This window comes from Hipposideros armiger, unplaced genomic scaffold (genome assembly GCF_001890085.2).
Source record: "Hipposideros armiger isolate ML-2016 unplaced genomic scaffold, ASM189008v1 scaffold_1517, whole genome shotgun sequence".
Taxonomy (NCBI): domain Eukaryota; kingdom Metazoa; phylum Chordata; class Mammalia; order Chiroptera; family Hipposideridae; genus Hipposideros; species Hipposideros armiger.
The window spans coordinates 92,810-106,627 of NW_017732867.1; the positions used below are offsets into that span (position 1 = coordinate 92,810).

The following is a 13,818-nucleotide window of genomic DNA, read 5'->3' on the forward strand; positions in this document are numbered from 1 at the left end:
GTGGACTTCCTTCTGGAAGAGAAAGTCTAGAGACCTCTACCTCTGGAGCTGTGGATGACCTCAGTGGACTTCCTTCTGGAAGACAGGGTCTAGAGACCTCGGCCTCTGGAGCTGAGGACCTCAGTGGGTTGCCTTCTGGAAGGGAAGACCTGCTTGGGTCCGCTTCTGGAGGCTTGGACTTCGGCAAAAAACCTTCTAGAACTCTAGGAAGTGGTCAAGCTCCAGAAGCAAGTGGCCTTCCCTCTGGATTTAGTGGTGAGTATTCTGGAATGGACCTTGGAAGTGGCCCATCCTCTGGCCTGCCTGACTTTAGTGGACTGCCATCTGGGTTCCCAACTGTCTCCCTAGTGGATACTACATTGGTGGAAGTGGTCACAGCCACCACGGCGGGTGAACTGGAAGGGAGAGGGACCATTGGCATCAGCGGCGCTGGAGAAATATCTGGGCTGCCCTTCAGTGAGCTGGACATTAGTGGGGGAGCTAGCGGACTCCCTTCAGGAGCTGAACTCAGTGGCCAGCCATCTGGGTCTCCTGAAATCAGTGGGACAACATCTGGACTCTTTGATGTCAGTGGGCAGCCATCAGGGTTTCCTGACATCAGTGGGGGAACATCTGGGCTTTTTGAGGTCAGCGGGCAGCCATCAGGGTTTCCCGAGGAAACATCTGGAGTGACCGAGCTTAGTGGACTGCCCTCCAGACAACCAGATGTCAGCGGAGAAGCTTCCGGAGTTCTTTTTGGCAGTGGTCAGCCATTTGGCATAACGGACCTGAGTGGAGAAGTGTCGGGAGTTCCTGACCTCAGCGGGCAGGCATCCGGGTTGCCGGGGTTCAGTGGAACAACATCCGGAGCCCCTGACCTGGTGTCCAGTGCCATGAGTGGCAGTGGTGAAGCTTCGGGCATTACGTTTGTGGACACCAGTTTGGTTGAAGTGACTCCAACGACCTTTAAAGAAGAAGAAGGTTTAGGGTCTGTGGAACTCAGCGGCCTTCCTTCTGGGGAGACAGATCTCTCGGGCACATCTGGGGCAGTGGATGTCAGTAGACAGTCTTCTGGGGCAGTTGACTCCAGTGGGTTTACATCACAGCTTCCAGAATTCAGTGGCCTACCAAGTGGAATAGCCGAAGTCAGTGGGGACTCCTCTGGAGCTGAGCTCGGGAGCAGCCCGCCCTCAGGAGCATACGATGGCAGTGGACTTCCATCGGGCGTCCCCACTGTTTCTCTTGTAGACAGAACTTTGGTGGAATCTGTAACCCAGGCTCCAACAGCCCAAGAAGCAGGAGAAGGGCCTTCGGGCATTTTGGAATTCAGCGGTGCCCATTCTGGAACACCGGACACGTCTGGAGACCATTCTGGATTTTTGGACCTCAGTGGGCTGCAGTCAGGGCTGGTCGAGCCCAGCGGAGAGCCAGCAAGCACTCCATATTTTAGTGGGGACTTTTCTGGAGTCGTCGATGTCAGTAGGGAATCCTCTGCAACCACGAGCAGCAGCGGGGAGGCCTCAGGACTTCCCGAAGTTACTTTAATCACTTCTGAGTTCATAGAGGGTGTTACTGAACCAACGGTTTCACAGGAACTCGGCCAGAGACCCCCTTTGACACACACACCCCAGCTTTTTGGGTCCAGTGGAGACACCTCTGCGTCTGGGGATATCAGTGGAGCTACACCAAGGTTCCCCGGGTCTGGGGTAGAAGCGTCATCAATCCCAGAATCCAGCAGTGAGACGTCTGCCTACCCTGAGCCTGGGGTAGGGGCATCTGCTGCCCCTGAGGCCAGCGGAGGAGCTTCCGGGTCCCCCGATCTGAGTGAAACCACCTCTGCCTTCCCCGAAGCTGATAAGGAGAGAGGCTCAGGCCTGGGAGTGAGTGGCAGCACCTTGGTCTATCAGGAAGGACCCAGGGAGGGCTCAACCCCACCAGAAGTGAGTGGGGACTCAACCACCACCTATGATGTGGGCACAGAGACATCAGGCTGGCCCTCGGCCACTCCCATGGCTTCTGGAGACAGGACTGAAATCAGCGGAGACCTGTCTGGTCACACTTCGGGGCTGGATGTTGTCATCGGCACCAGCATCCCAGAGTATGAATGGACCCAGCAGACCCAGCGCCCTGCAGAGGCGCATCTAGAAATCGAGTCCTCAAGCCCCTTGCACTCAGGAGAAGAGACCCAAACAGCCGAAACAGCCACCTCCCCAGCAGACGCTTCCATCCCAACGTCTCCGGAAGGAACAGAAGAATCGGAGGCAACCACTGCAGGTATTGTTGGGATTTTTTTCCTTTACATGTGTTTGGGTATTTCCGACGGTAGCATAGTATGAGGCAGCATAGATTCATGGTTCCGAGCGCAGCTCCCCCACAGATCAGCTGTGCAGCCTCAGGCAAGTTTCTTAACCTCTCTGATCCTCATCTGTAAAATGGGACTAGTACCAGGGAAGATTAAACAGCATATAAATATATATCAAAAAGCACTCAGCATCATACGTTGCACATAGTACACGCTCATAAAGATTGGTGACTGTTGTTAACCATCACACTGAAGTTACATCACAGGGACAAAGAACGTCTATATGTGAACTTGACTATTTGTACTTGGCACAGGGAGAGGAAAGGATGACTATGTACGTAGTGCAAACATTCTGCTCCTGTCCCCTTCCCATGGAGCATGAGACATGAGATGCCCGAAGGTTTACTTTGTGCACAGTTTAAAAAATGATGAAGTGTCATTGTGGCCGAGTCCTGACTCTAGGCCCTGCGTCCCCACCCCCACCCCGTACAAGTGACTCCTCTGTGCTGTAGTAATTGTCTCACCTCAGCCCCATCCCGGCACCAGGGGCTGACCCTTTTCCATTGCTTTTTGCTTTGGCATCCCTTGAACCTCCCTGTCTGCTGAGAGAGCTTTCGCAGTCAGAGAGCCCCACCCCCACACGCTGGGGCTCGGTGTGCCGGAGGGCCAGGGTCGCCATAAACATAACCCACCCAAAGTCAGCCTCACGAGCTCAGGGGCTATGCTGCAACCCAGGAGGCTAGATTCTTGATGCTCAGCCTCTCCCTGGGGGTTGCAGCCCCCGCCAGGTCCTGTGCCGAGAAGCCCTGTGGCGCTGGGACCTGCCAGGAGACGGAGGGACATGTCATATGCCTGTGCCCCCCTGGCTACACTGGCGAGCACTGCGACATAGGTAAGACCCTCATGGGGTGGGGTGTGCGGGTAGAAGCCACGGGACAAACATGGCACGTCTTTCTAGGGCATTTCTTCTATATGACAGTGTAAGGGAAAAAAGTCAAGCTAAGTGATTCAACTGAGGCGTAGTGAGTGTTTTGTCAAGCCAGTGATTGCTTGAGGAGTAGAATGTAAAATGTGCTTGAATTTTGAAGATAAAACTTGAGACTTGAAAGCAATGTTGAATGAGGGTGTGTATCGGGTATAACCGGTCATGCACACAGTTGCTGGGAGGGACACGCCGAGATGTGGTCATGCACCGTGCAGAACGAACCTCTCCAGGACAGTTCCTCAGTCCTCTTCATGCTTGGGTTGGGGTGGCGTTGGGGTGCCCCTCTTGACCTGAAGGAAATGACACAGACAGTGCTTGTCACCCCCAGCTTCAGGAGTCATGGCTACAGGTCAGCTGTGACCAAGCGGCACCCTGCCACTAGGTGTCCATCACCCTGGGGCCTTGGTGTGTCCTAGCCATGCGTCAACAGCCTGTGGGACAGGTGAGGAGCCTGGGGAATCCTCTAATTGGAGGTAGCTCCCAAAACAAGATGGGTTAGAATCTACCTGTCATTCCTTGAACACTTTGAGGCCTGTGGCCGTTCCATCCCCTCATCATCCCCATCGTTGGGGCAAGAAACGCCTTGTTACCTCCAAGCTCAGATTCTTGGGTTAGCTCTGCACTGACCGACGCCCTCACCCCAGCCTCTGTCCAAAGTCAGGAATCAGAGGCCAGGGTCTTTCCTAAAAGGTAAGACTCTCATTCCTAAGACACAGGCAAAATCAGAGCCATGAGTCCTGGGGGAAACAGCCACTACCAGGTAAATGGTACCAGGCAGCTATCCTCCAACAGCCTTTACGTCACAGACAAAGAAGACGCCTGTGTTTATATGCATATTAACATATATGCAAATTAACATCTCGTGAGAGTATATACTCACGTAATATAAATATGCTGTATACTTGGCACTTATACAGGAGGCGTATATGTATACACAGATACACAGGCACCAGGGTGGCCATCTAGTCACCCTTCCCCCCACTGGGGTCAGCCTCTGCTCACCTGTAGGGGCCATGACGGAGGATATTGTAGGCTTCCATGGCCAGAGAAGGTGGACTCTGCTAGGAAGGTCCTGGCCTTGCTGCCAAGGGGACAGCATTTCCACTGGGCCTTAGTGACCTCAGGGACTGTACCCCTCCATCATCGACCCCCTATGGCAGGGCGGATGCTGCCTCTGTCCTGGGAGAAGAACACCCTAAGAAGACTTGGGGAGGCCCTGAGTGTGCTTTCCAGCAAGCAGGGCCCCGAGTCCTCAGTCTGCGTTGGGAATGGCTCTGTCTGTCTCTGTGCAGCGCCCCCTGGAGGACATTGTGCCAGGTCGACCCGCAATTCGTCTCTCCATCCCTGTGCACAGGTGGAGGGCCCACCGCCTGGGATGAAGTACTGCGGAACTCAGCTCAGTCCACCAGCTCAGCCTGGGTCAGCGAGACTCAGAGCCCAATAGGACCTCAGGGACAAGGGCGGCCACCAGGACAGGAAACCCCCATTTGCCTTCTTTTAGTATCTTCTGACACCTCTCCCTTCTTACCAGCTCCTTACCCAACTCGATACTGGAAGCAAACATGTGACACTGGTATCAGAAGTCACATCGAGACTCATATCCCTGAACCCCTGAAAGTAGAAGTAGGTGACAATGGACCTTAACTAATCTACTGTAAGGACAGCCTTTCTCTAATCACAAATTTTTTTAAAGGCTTTCTTTCCCACAGTTTCTTCCCAGACAGCTCTGGGAATATCTTGGTTCCTTCACTTGTTCCCTCACCTGTGAAAACGGCACAATGTCGTTCGCGCCATAGAGCTGTTGGGGGGGATAATGTGTGTGTGAGAAGTAGTATCGGGCTCAGAGGAACTTCTTGAGATATGTTGGTTCTCTCTGTTCTTCCTTCCCGCAGCCTTCCCAATGCCCAAAGCCCTTCCCGTTCTCCACCTTGTCTGGGGTTCCCCGCTCGGCGCTCACATCAGGGCCCCCAGCCTAATGCCTCTCATTGTTTCAGAAGACAAGCAATATCCTACTTGCCCTTCACAGAAAGAGGTGGTGCTGCAGGGCCAGAGTGGCTCTTCCAGCCAGAGGAAGCAGAGCTGAGGCCCATGTGGCCAATAAGAAAGCCCCACACCGGTCACTCAGCCCTCTTCCTCCTGCTGTAGATGCTGACTCTCGACCTCTCTAACTTGCCCCCACCCGGCACCCACAGGGTCTCCGGTCTGCAGAATTGTGACCCTTCCCCGTCCTCATCGGTAAATCCAGGGCCCTGCACAAAACAGCGTCTGAGCCCAGGAACTGGTTCCTTCCGTTTCAGTCCCCGCCACCTTCTCAGATTTTGTGCCCCGGACAAACACAGAAGGAAAACAACATTGCTCCCTGGACCTCAGGCCGCCTGGGGGAGGGTGATAAGCCCCCTGGGACACCTGAAGCCATCTGGCCTGACGTCTCCTGGGGCCTCTGCCTTTCCCATGCTCTCCCCCATGGGCTGGCCAGAGGCCCCAGGGTTGACGCCTGGCTCTTCTCCCCACAGGCCACTCCTGTTCCCCGCTCTATACAACTGCTTTAGCGCCTATATTTGCCTAATATCCCCTTGCCCAGTGCTTCCCGTCTCCCATAATGATGCTAATGGACAAAAGAGAACAATCGCTTTCCTGAAACAGGAGAGCCGCCCCCAGCTTCTGCCCGGCCCGACCAGCCTGACCTATTGCTGCTACTGCTGCTGCTGGGAATCCTGGTGCATGCTGGGAATCCAAGTGCATGCTGGATTTCAGTCAGTTCCTCATGCATTTTGGTTTTGCTTGGAACAGTTCTAAACTTGGAACTGTTGGTTTCTCGTCCATGCTGTAGTCAAGAGATGAAGTCGAGAGAGAGATGCCTGAGGACTTGAGAGTCTCAGGCTACTCACTGCACAAAACCAACTCTGGTCTAGAAGCATCTACGATGCACTAGCGAAAAGGGCCCAGAAGAAAGTGCTTTTTTTTCTAATCAGAGGATTGACTTTAATGTCCAGTCCTCTCCTGTGAGAGGCAAGAACTAAGTCCTGGGGCCGGCCAAGTGGCGTGTTGGTTAAGAGCTGGCTTGGGACGCCAGCTCTGAGCAGCAGAGCCCCGGTTCGGATCCCACATGAGGGCCAGTGACGCTGCGCCCTCTGCAGCTAAGATGGTGAACAACAGCTCGACCTGGAGCTGGGCTGCCGGGAGTCGCCGGCAACGGCATAGGCTGCAGCCCCTGCTGCAGTGGGGCTGCCGTAAGCTACCATGAGTGGCTGGCAGCCGGTGTGCGCTGCCAAGAGCCACCGTGAGCGGCCGTCCAGAGGCCAGCGACCGATCTGCCTCACCCAAGAAGAGTGCAATGATAATACCAACATGGGCCAGTGAAGCAATGTGCTCCACACTAGACTGAAGAACAAAAGGACAGCAACTTGTCTGTTCCCCTCCCCCAATACCCCCAATAAAAAATCTTTAAAAAAAAAAAAGAACTAAGTCCTGGAACATATTTAGGACGCTGCTTATGTGGAGACGACCCCTAGACATGTCGGGTCCTGAAGGTTGTATGAACACAGCTGCACATACAGAGGCTAAGCCACGTATCGCGATGCCCCGTGAGCCAGTGGATCCCACTCCTTTGATAATCTCCTGGGACAAGGAGCTTCACAATACCTTTCATCATGTTCCCAGGAGAAGTAACCCAGAAAAAAAAAAGAGCAGAAGCCTTTGGAGTATAAATGGGAAGAGAGTGGACGAGCCCCTCTAGGTATCGGGATTCTCAGAAAGATGCAGAAAGACCAGATTAGGAGATTCAGTTCTCACCTTGGCTAATGGAAGAAAATTCGATGCAAAGGCCAATGACTTACAAACTCAGAAGTCCTGCAAAGAAGTTGGATCAGAAAGGACATCTTGGACCAGAATAACAGAAGGGAAGAAGAGGTTGATAGGGACATACCTGTGACCCAGGCCGGTGCTGGTGGGCAGCCACTTACCGAATGCCTCACCAACTTCAAAACTTGACTTCCACCATGTTCAGAGCTAGTTCAGAGCCCATGGTTTCTTGAAATAGTCTCAAGAGAAGGCATCTTATCTTGGACAAACTCCATGCTCACTCTCACGCTAGGCACTTGGCTTCAGAAGTACCCCCATCTTTTCACACAGCGGGAATTCGGGCTCCAATGCACAGCTTGCCAATCAAGAAATCACACACACCCAAGAAAACCCTGGTTGGATCTTTGGCTCAGCACTCCAAGATGGCGGCAGCAGCAGCAGCAGCAGCAGCAACAGTTCTTAGAAATCCAGCCACCCCCTCCCAGGGCTCTGGAGAGCCACAGGGCTGGCCACCCGTGCAGAGGCTGCAGTGCTTGCAAAGCTGGAGTTGCCGGCGGGAGTCCTAATGGTGGCCCTTGGTTTCTTGCAGACATTGATGAGTGCCTCTCAAGCCCTTGTCAGAATGGAGCCACCTGCGTGGATGCCATCGACTCTTTCACATGCTTATGCCTTCCCAGCTACCGAGGGGACCTGTGTGAGATTGGTACGGCCGTCTCGGCTTCAGCTAATGTTACTAACTGCTGCACCCCCAAGTCCTCCCTCACCCTTCCCTTCTAACCACAGCCTCTAGGCCTTGGCTGGGGCCCCCACTGTCCACTTGAGGGGCCACAACTGCGAAGTCCGCCCCACTCACTCCCACGCCTTCTCTTGCTGTTCCCCCACGAAAACCCACCTCTTGGGGCGTTGGCTGATCTGACCACAGGAGAGACACGCAGGCCGGGCAAGCCTGCACTTTGGAATGTGGGGCTCTGGGGGACCTTTAAAACACTAACCTTCTCCAGGGCTTCCAGACCTGCTGATGCCACCATCGAGGTCGGTGCATGCATCAGACTAAGAGGACAGAGTTGATTCCGCGCATTTGTCTTCAACGAGGCTATGGGTGGGAGGAATAGGTTCTCGCTCCGGGATGACAGCCACGGATCTTCTCCTCAAGGTCATGGGCATTGTGTCTGCCTGCTGTATTGCCCATGGGACCTCGGTGGCCCCTGTAAGGCCTTGGGAGCCACCATGCCACACTAGCCAAGCTGCCTTCCTCTTCTTCTCTGGCAAGAGCTATGGTTTGTCTGCCTGAGAGCTCCCGCGTCACCAGCATGCTCAGGTCACGCATGAGCAGGAGCTGCTGCATGCCACCTTCTCCTCATCACCACCATGACAGCTGCCATGTCAATGCCACTCTGGCCCACACTTCCTTTCTCCCTCCCTTGTGCAAGGCAAAAGGCTGGCCAGAGAGAACAGAGCCACGTTGCAAGGGCCTTGCCAACCCTTCTGCTTCTATACCTGGGCAAGGCTCTGCCAAGGGGAGCTGTGTGCCAGGCACCTCCCAGGGCCACACTGAGGCCCCCGCTCTCTCACCATTGGTGCTTTCCAGTCTCTTCCATCCTCTTGGATCTCAGGGCCATCCCAACTCAGAAAGGGGGAGATGGGGCTTACGGTTGCTGGTAGCAATGGCCCATGTAGAATTGGAAGTGTGCAGGGTCTTAAAACCATGTTTAATGAAATCTCACGTTGGACATCCCAAAACCTTCCAGAAAGCAACTGAAACTCCTGGGAAGCCTCCCTTTGGTCCTAAGCAGTGTGGGAGGTAGTGATGGATTGCATGTTCTTTGGAGGCACTGCCACGGTCACAGAGGAGGGGAGGAACTTACGGCTTCCGGAAGAAGAGTGCTGAATCCTTCTTCCCTACAGCCTCCCACCTCTGCCTTCGCCCTAAGACCCCAAGAAATTGGCGCATGGGGTCTTGGCTAGCAGGGAAGTCGAGAGTTACAAGGATTTTCTTTCCAGGATGCCAAAAACTATTTGTCGTAGGGGAGAAGGACCTGGAAGGCCCACACAGACAACAGCTGGTGGGCTGCAGACTGGGAGAGACGGGGCCCTGCTAGGAGCGGAGGCAGGGCATTAACAGGGCTCTGCATTTGATGGAGCAGAGATTGGGTGCTACAGGTGCCCACCTGGGCCCCGGGACAGGACACCCAGCTAAGTAGGGCTGCATCCCTTCTCCCACTCCAGTCCTGAGCCCCCACCACTCCAGGGGTGACTCGGGCCTTGACTCTGGCCTCCTGCTTCCTGGAACTCGGCTGCTGTGTCCCCAGAGCCTGCCTCCTGCACGCCCCCCCCCGCCCCCGCCCAGAGCAGTTACCCTCTCCAGCTTCGTTTGCCCAGCTCAGCCCTCAAGCGCTGAGGTGGCCCAAGAATGAACCGCACAGTCAGCCCTGGGATGGTGTTTCCGGCCTCCTGGTGCTGCACCACCTCTGACACCGCTGCTCTGCCTTCTTTCCCGACCTTTGTCTCCTCGTTTGCACTGGCAGCTGGGGACCAGAAGCCTCCTTTGCCCTCTCGCCTCCGTTCTGCCTCTTGTCAGGCTGCTGGCCGCCCACTCTCTCTCTCTGCTCTCCCCAAACGTGTGTCTTCCAAATCGGCCAAGCCTCCACCCCCTCAGCCTAAGCCTCCTTCCCCTCAGATACTTGTCCTTTCTTCCTGAAACAGGCTGACTAAGTGGCCCCCAGTCAGGGAAGGACGTGCCGTACAATCCGAGGGGCTCATGGCCCTGCGCTGAGCCCCAGGACCCTAGGGGCACCCTTCACCTGGGAGGCCCAGGGGAAGAGAGGGGGGCTTGGCATTCCCTCTGTCCAATGCTGTGCTGGCAAATGTTTAACCATGGGCTCTTGAAGAGGAACGGGGAGCCCTGATTTGTAGCACCTGCCAATCTCTGCGGTAGGACACGCCCTCCAGGGCCCATATAAAGCTACCACTGTGATGTCACCAAGGGCAGAGTTGGGGAGACGCACTCCTAGTGGCTCCCTGAAGCCTGAAACATCTGGCTTCAGCATGCCCCTGCCTCTGTCCAAGCCAGCCGCTTCTCCTGCACTCAGAACCCATCCCCAATATAGGATTGTGAGGAGAACGGTTCTTCCGCTGTCCTCATCTGCCACCAAGAAATAAAAGAAAAAGTCAGGGGCCCTTGGGTCATCGACCCCATGGTTGGCTGCCTTGCCCCCCACGAGGCAGGCTCGGTGTTCTTAGCTAGAGGCTGCTCTGATGGACGGACTCCGAGCTCTGTGTTCTCTGGACCTAAAGTAGCCCTGTCTGCGCCTCTGTCCCCGCCCCAGGTTCTGCTCCATGCCCTCAGCACTGCGTGCGGCTGCCTTCACACTTGCCCACAGCTCCCTCTCTCCTCGGAGCCTCTGAGCCTCTGAACCACATTCTGCCTTAAACCTCAACCCCTCCCACCTCCCCGCCTTTTTTCACCTGACTTGCGGAACTCTGCCAGCTCTGCAGAGCAGGCATCAGCAGGAGAAACGCTTTTGGGGAGGAGCGGGGACCTCAGGGAACGAAAGGGTCCCTGGCATTTCCCAGAGGGTGGAAACAGACCCGGAAGTTGCAGGGGGCCCAGGGCCAGGCCTTCCTGGCTTCCAGCTTGAGCCTCGATCCAGCTGGGCCTCTCCCCTCCTTTGAGGGGGTGACATTGAAGGCAAGGTGTGATGCAGGAATCTGTGCCATGAGGCTGGCAGCGACCGCCACCCCCAGTCGGCCTCGGCCCCTCCCTTCAAGCCCCTGACCTGTGTTGCAGACCAAGAGCTGTGTGAGGAAGGCTGGACCAAGTTCCAGGGCCACTGTTACCGCCACTTCCCCGACCGCGAGAGCTGGGTGGATGCCGAGAGCCGGTGTCGGGAGCAGCAGTCACATCTGAGCAGCATTGTCACCCCCGAGGAGCAGGAGTTCGTCAACAGTGAGTGTGGCAGGGTCTCCAGGGCCTGAACTTGCTAGAAGCCAGCAGACTTGGGCCCAGGGAGGCTGCGGGGGTGGGGGACAAGGAGGGTTTCCACAGCCTGAGTTCCCGGAGACAAGAGGAGAAAGGCTTCTGGGGCCGGTGGCTCTTGCTGCACCCAGGACAGCCCACTGTCTGTCCGTCAGTCCGTGCCAGCTTGGGGAGGTGGTCTGAAGTGCACTCCACACATGCTTGTGCTAAAACCCTTGTCAGGACGTCCGGAAACAGGTGTCATGCTCCTTGGAGCCCACCTACCTCCTGCCACCCTTCATCCCCTCTGCCTCTACAAGCTCAGGTTTCTCAGACACCTCCGGGATGTCCGGCACCTGTGCCCAACACCTGTGTCCTTTCTCCAGGCAATGCTCAAGACTACCAGTGGATAGGCCTGAATGACAGGACCATCGAAGGGGACTTCCGTTGGTCAGATGGACACTCCTTGGTGAGTTTGCTGGGGCCCCCCAGGCAGAGTTGGCAGAGGAGGGGGATAAACACACACACACACACCCAGAGAGAGAGACGCATTCAATCCACATGCAGATACTCTCTGAGCAGCTGCTGAACCGGGTGCCCTGAGGGCAGGGATGGTGTCTTGTTCGCCTCTGCCTTTAGACACCAGCCCAGGGCTGGATGATGGCATGAACGAAGAATGGGAATGAGGAAGGCAATGAATGAATGAAGGCAAACCACCCGAGGGACATATGGAAGCTTTAGAGGGGTTCCTTGCCCACGGAAGACTTGGTCTACTCAAGGACACAGAAAGTAACATTGATGCCAAGTGAACAATACACATAGTAATGCTGTCAGTGAAGGACCTCAGGGAAGGCTCCCTGGCAGGGGTGACTGTGAACAGGGTCATTGGGGAGGGGAGCAGTCACACTAGAGGAAAGGGGCCTCTCCGTTTGTCCTGGAGCCAGGCTAGAGGGAGAAGCCTGGGGAGGCAGAGTGGACTTGGGAGCCATGTCACTGCCACCAAAGCAAGGCAGCCTGTGTGCCCAGCCCCTGCTGGCTTGTATGGGAGCGGGGAGTGACATCAGCTCACCAGGGACCGAGATACCTTGGGGGGTTCTGAGCTTCTGAGGACCACAGCTAGGTGGTGTGAGCAATTCTTTGGAGGGCCCATGGGTTCCGTGGCGCCCAGGGCAATGCTGACCAGATTCCCAGCAGCCTTTGCACTGCTGCCAGAAGAGAAAGGAGCCAGGGAAGGGGCTTGACAAGGAAGAAAGTGAGGGTCACGCCAAGCCACGAGGCTCCTGCCTTCTCCCCACTCCCACCCACAGCAATTTGAGAACTGGCGCCCCAACCAGCCCGACAACTTCTTTGCCACCGGAGAGGACTGCGTGGTGATGATCTGGCACGAGAAAGGGGAGTGGAATGACGTTCCCTGCAATTACCACCTGCCCTTCACGTGTAAAAAGGGCACAGGTAAGCTGGGCCTGGGAGGGGGTCCAGGTAGGAGGGATCAAGACTTTAGGCTCCCGTTGTGCGAATGGCTGCTGATGTCACTTCACGGCCACCAAGCAGACTGGAGCTGACCTGGGGTTGCCTCTCCCAGAACCAGCCTCCCAGCGCCAGTGGCCAGGGCAAGTACACTCCTAGGGACCGCTTAGGTCCCACTTTCCCCACCCCCACCCCCCTGCACCGGGACGTTTTCATAAATAACGGTCTGCCTGGCTCTCACCCTGTTTCTCTACCTTCCTCCCTTCCTTCAGTCTTCTCAATCCCTTAAGACCCTCCTTTGATTCCTTTCCTGCTGCTCTAAATCACGGAGGAACCCAGGTGTTAGAACCAGTGGTTTCTAGATTCCGAGTGCAGCGTGAAAACGCCCCTCGGCCAGCAGCCTGGGCTCCCGGCGGGGTCACCACAGCCAGAGGGGCCACACCGGCTCACCACAGGCATGGGTCATCACGAGAGAGACACCCCCCCTCCCAAGAGCCCTCTCTGAAGGCTGTTTGCCCCTCAGTGGCCTGCGGAGACCCCCCTGTGGTGGAGCACGCCAGGACCTTCGGGCACAAGAAGGATCGGTATGAGATCAGCTCACTGGTGCGGTACCAGTGCACTGATGGCTTTGTCCAGCGCCACGTGCCCACCATCCGGTGCCAGCCCAGCGGGCACTGGGAGGAGCCTCGGATCACCTGCACAGACCGTGAGCATCGTCCCACCCCTCAGTGGCGCAGCGTCACCACCCACCAATGTGACCTCCTCCCTGTCCCCAGAGCGCCCACAGTGCTGGCCTTCTCCGGGGGACCCTGACCCCACCATCAGTACCATCCATGGGCAAGGTCACCAGTCACTGCCCCTGGCCTCCAGGGAGGGCCCACTTGCCCTGAGAGGATAAAAGAGAAAGCAGGGGGCCCACTTGCCTTTTCAACACCAGCCCGAAGCCCCTTAGCTCAAGTTGGTTTCGAGAAAAATCAAAACCAGGAAGCGGAAAAAGCCACTAGGAAGGGAGCCAGGGTGCAGACAGGGCAGGACAGGGAGACACTAGGCTGGCCCCGCTGTCTTCCCCCGCTTCACCAAGATTGTTCCCTCTCCCTGTCACCCAGCCACCACCTACAAGCGCAGACTACAGAAGCGGAGCTCTCGGAAAAACCGCCCCAGCACGGCCCACTGAGGGGAGCTCCCCGGACGCGCCCAGGATGCTGAGCCCAGGAGCCTTGCAGGGCTGACTTCCCACACGGATGGTGTCCTCTTCTTGTCGCTTTCTGTCATATAAGGAATTCCATTAAAGAAGGAAAGAATTAAATCCCACATTGTGTATGCACCCAC

The 13,818-nt window shown here is 56.1% G+C and overlaps 1 protein-coding gene across 2 annotated transcripts in view; it reads left to right on the top strand.

Moving 5' to 3' along the window:
- Window positions 1–13,812, top strand: part of LOC109377709 (aggrecan core protein-like) — a 53,206-nt gene extending 39,394 nt beyond the window's left edge. Inside the window, exons 1-8 of one of the 2 annotated variants that reach the window (XM_019634147.1) lie at window positions 12–2,253; window positions 3,060–3,173; window positions 7,657–7,770; window positions 10,855–11,013; window positions 11,409–11,491; window positions 12,330–12,474; window positions 13,013–13,195; window positions 13,596–13,812. In XM_019634147.1, the coding sequence (XP_019489692.1) occupies window positions 270–2,253; window positions 3,060–3,173; window positions 7,657–7,770; window positions 10,855–11,013; window positions 11,409–11,491; window positions 12,330–12,474; window positions 13,013–13,195; window positions 13,596–13,663 (2,850 nt within the window). In that variant the 5' untranslated portion in view covers window positions 12–269 and the 3' untranslated portion in view covers window positions 13,664–13,812. Of the gene's footprint in view, window positions 1–11; window positions 2,254–3,059; window positions 3,174–7,656; window positions 7,771–10,854; window positions 11,014–11,408; window positions 11,492–12,329; window positions 12,475–13,012; window positions 13,196–13,595 lie in introns of those variants that run through there. The other variant, XM_019634148.1, reaches the window with a different exon arrangement.
- Window positions 13,813–13,818: the final 6 nt, after the last annotated feature.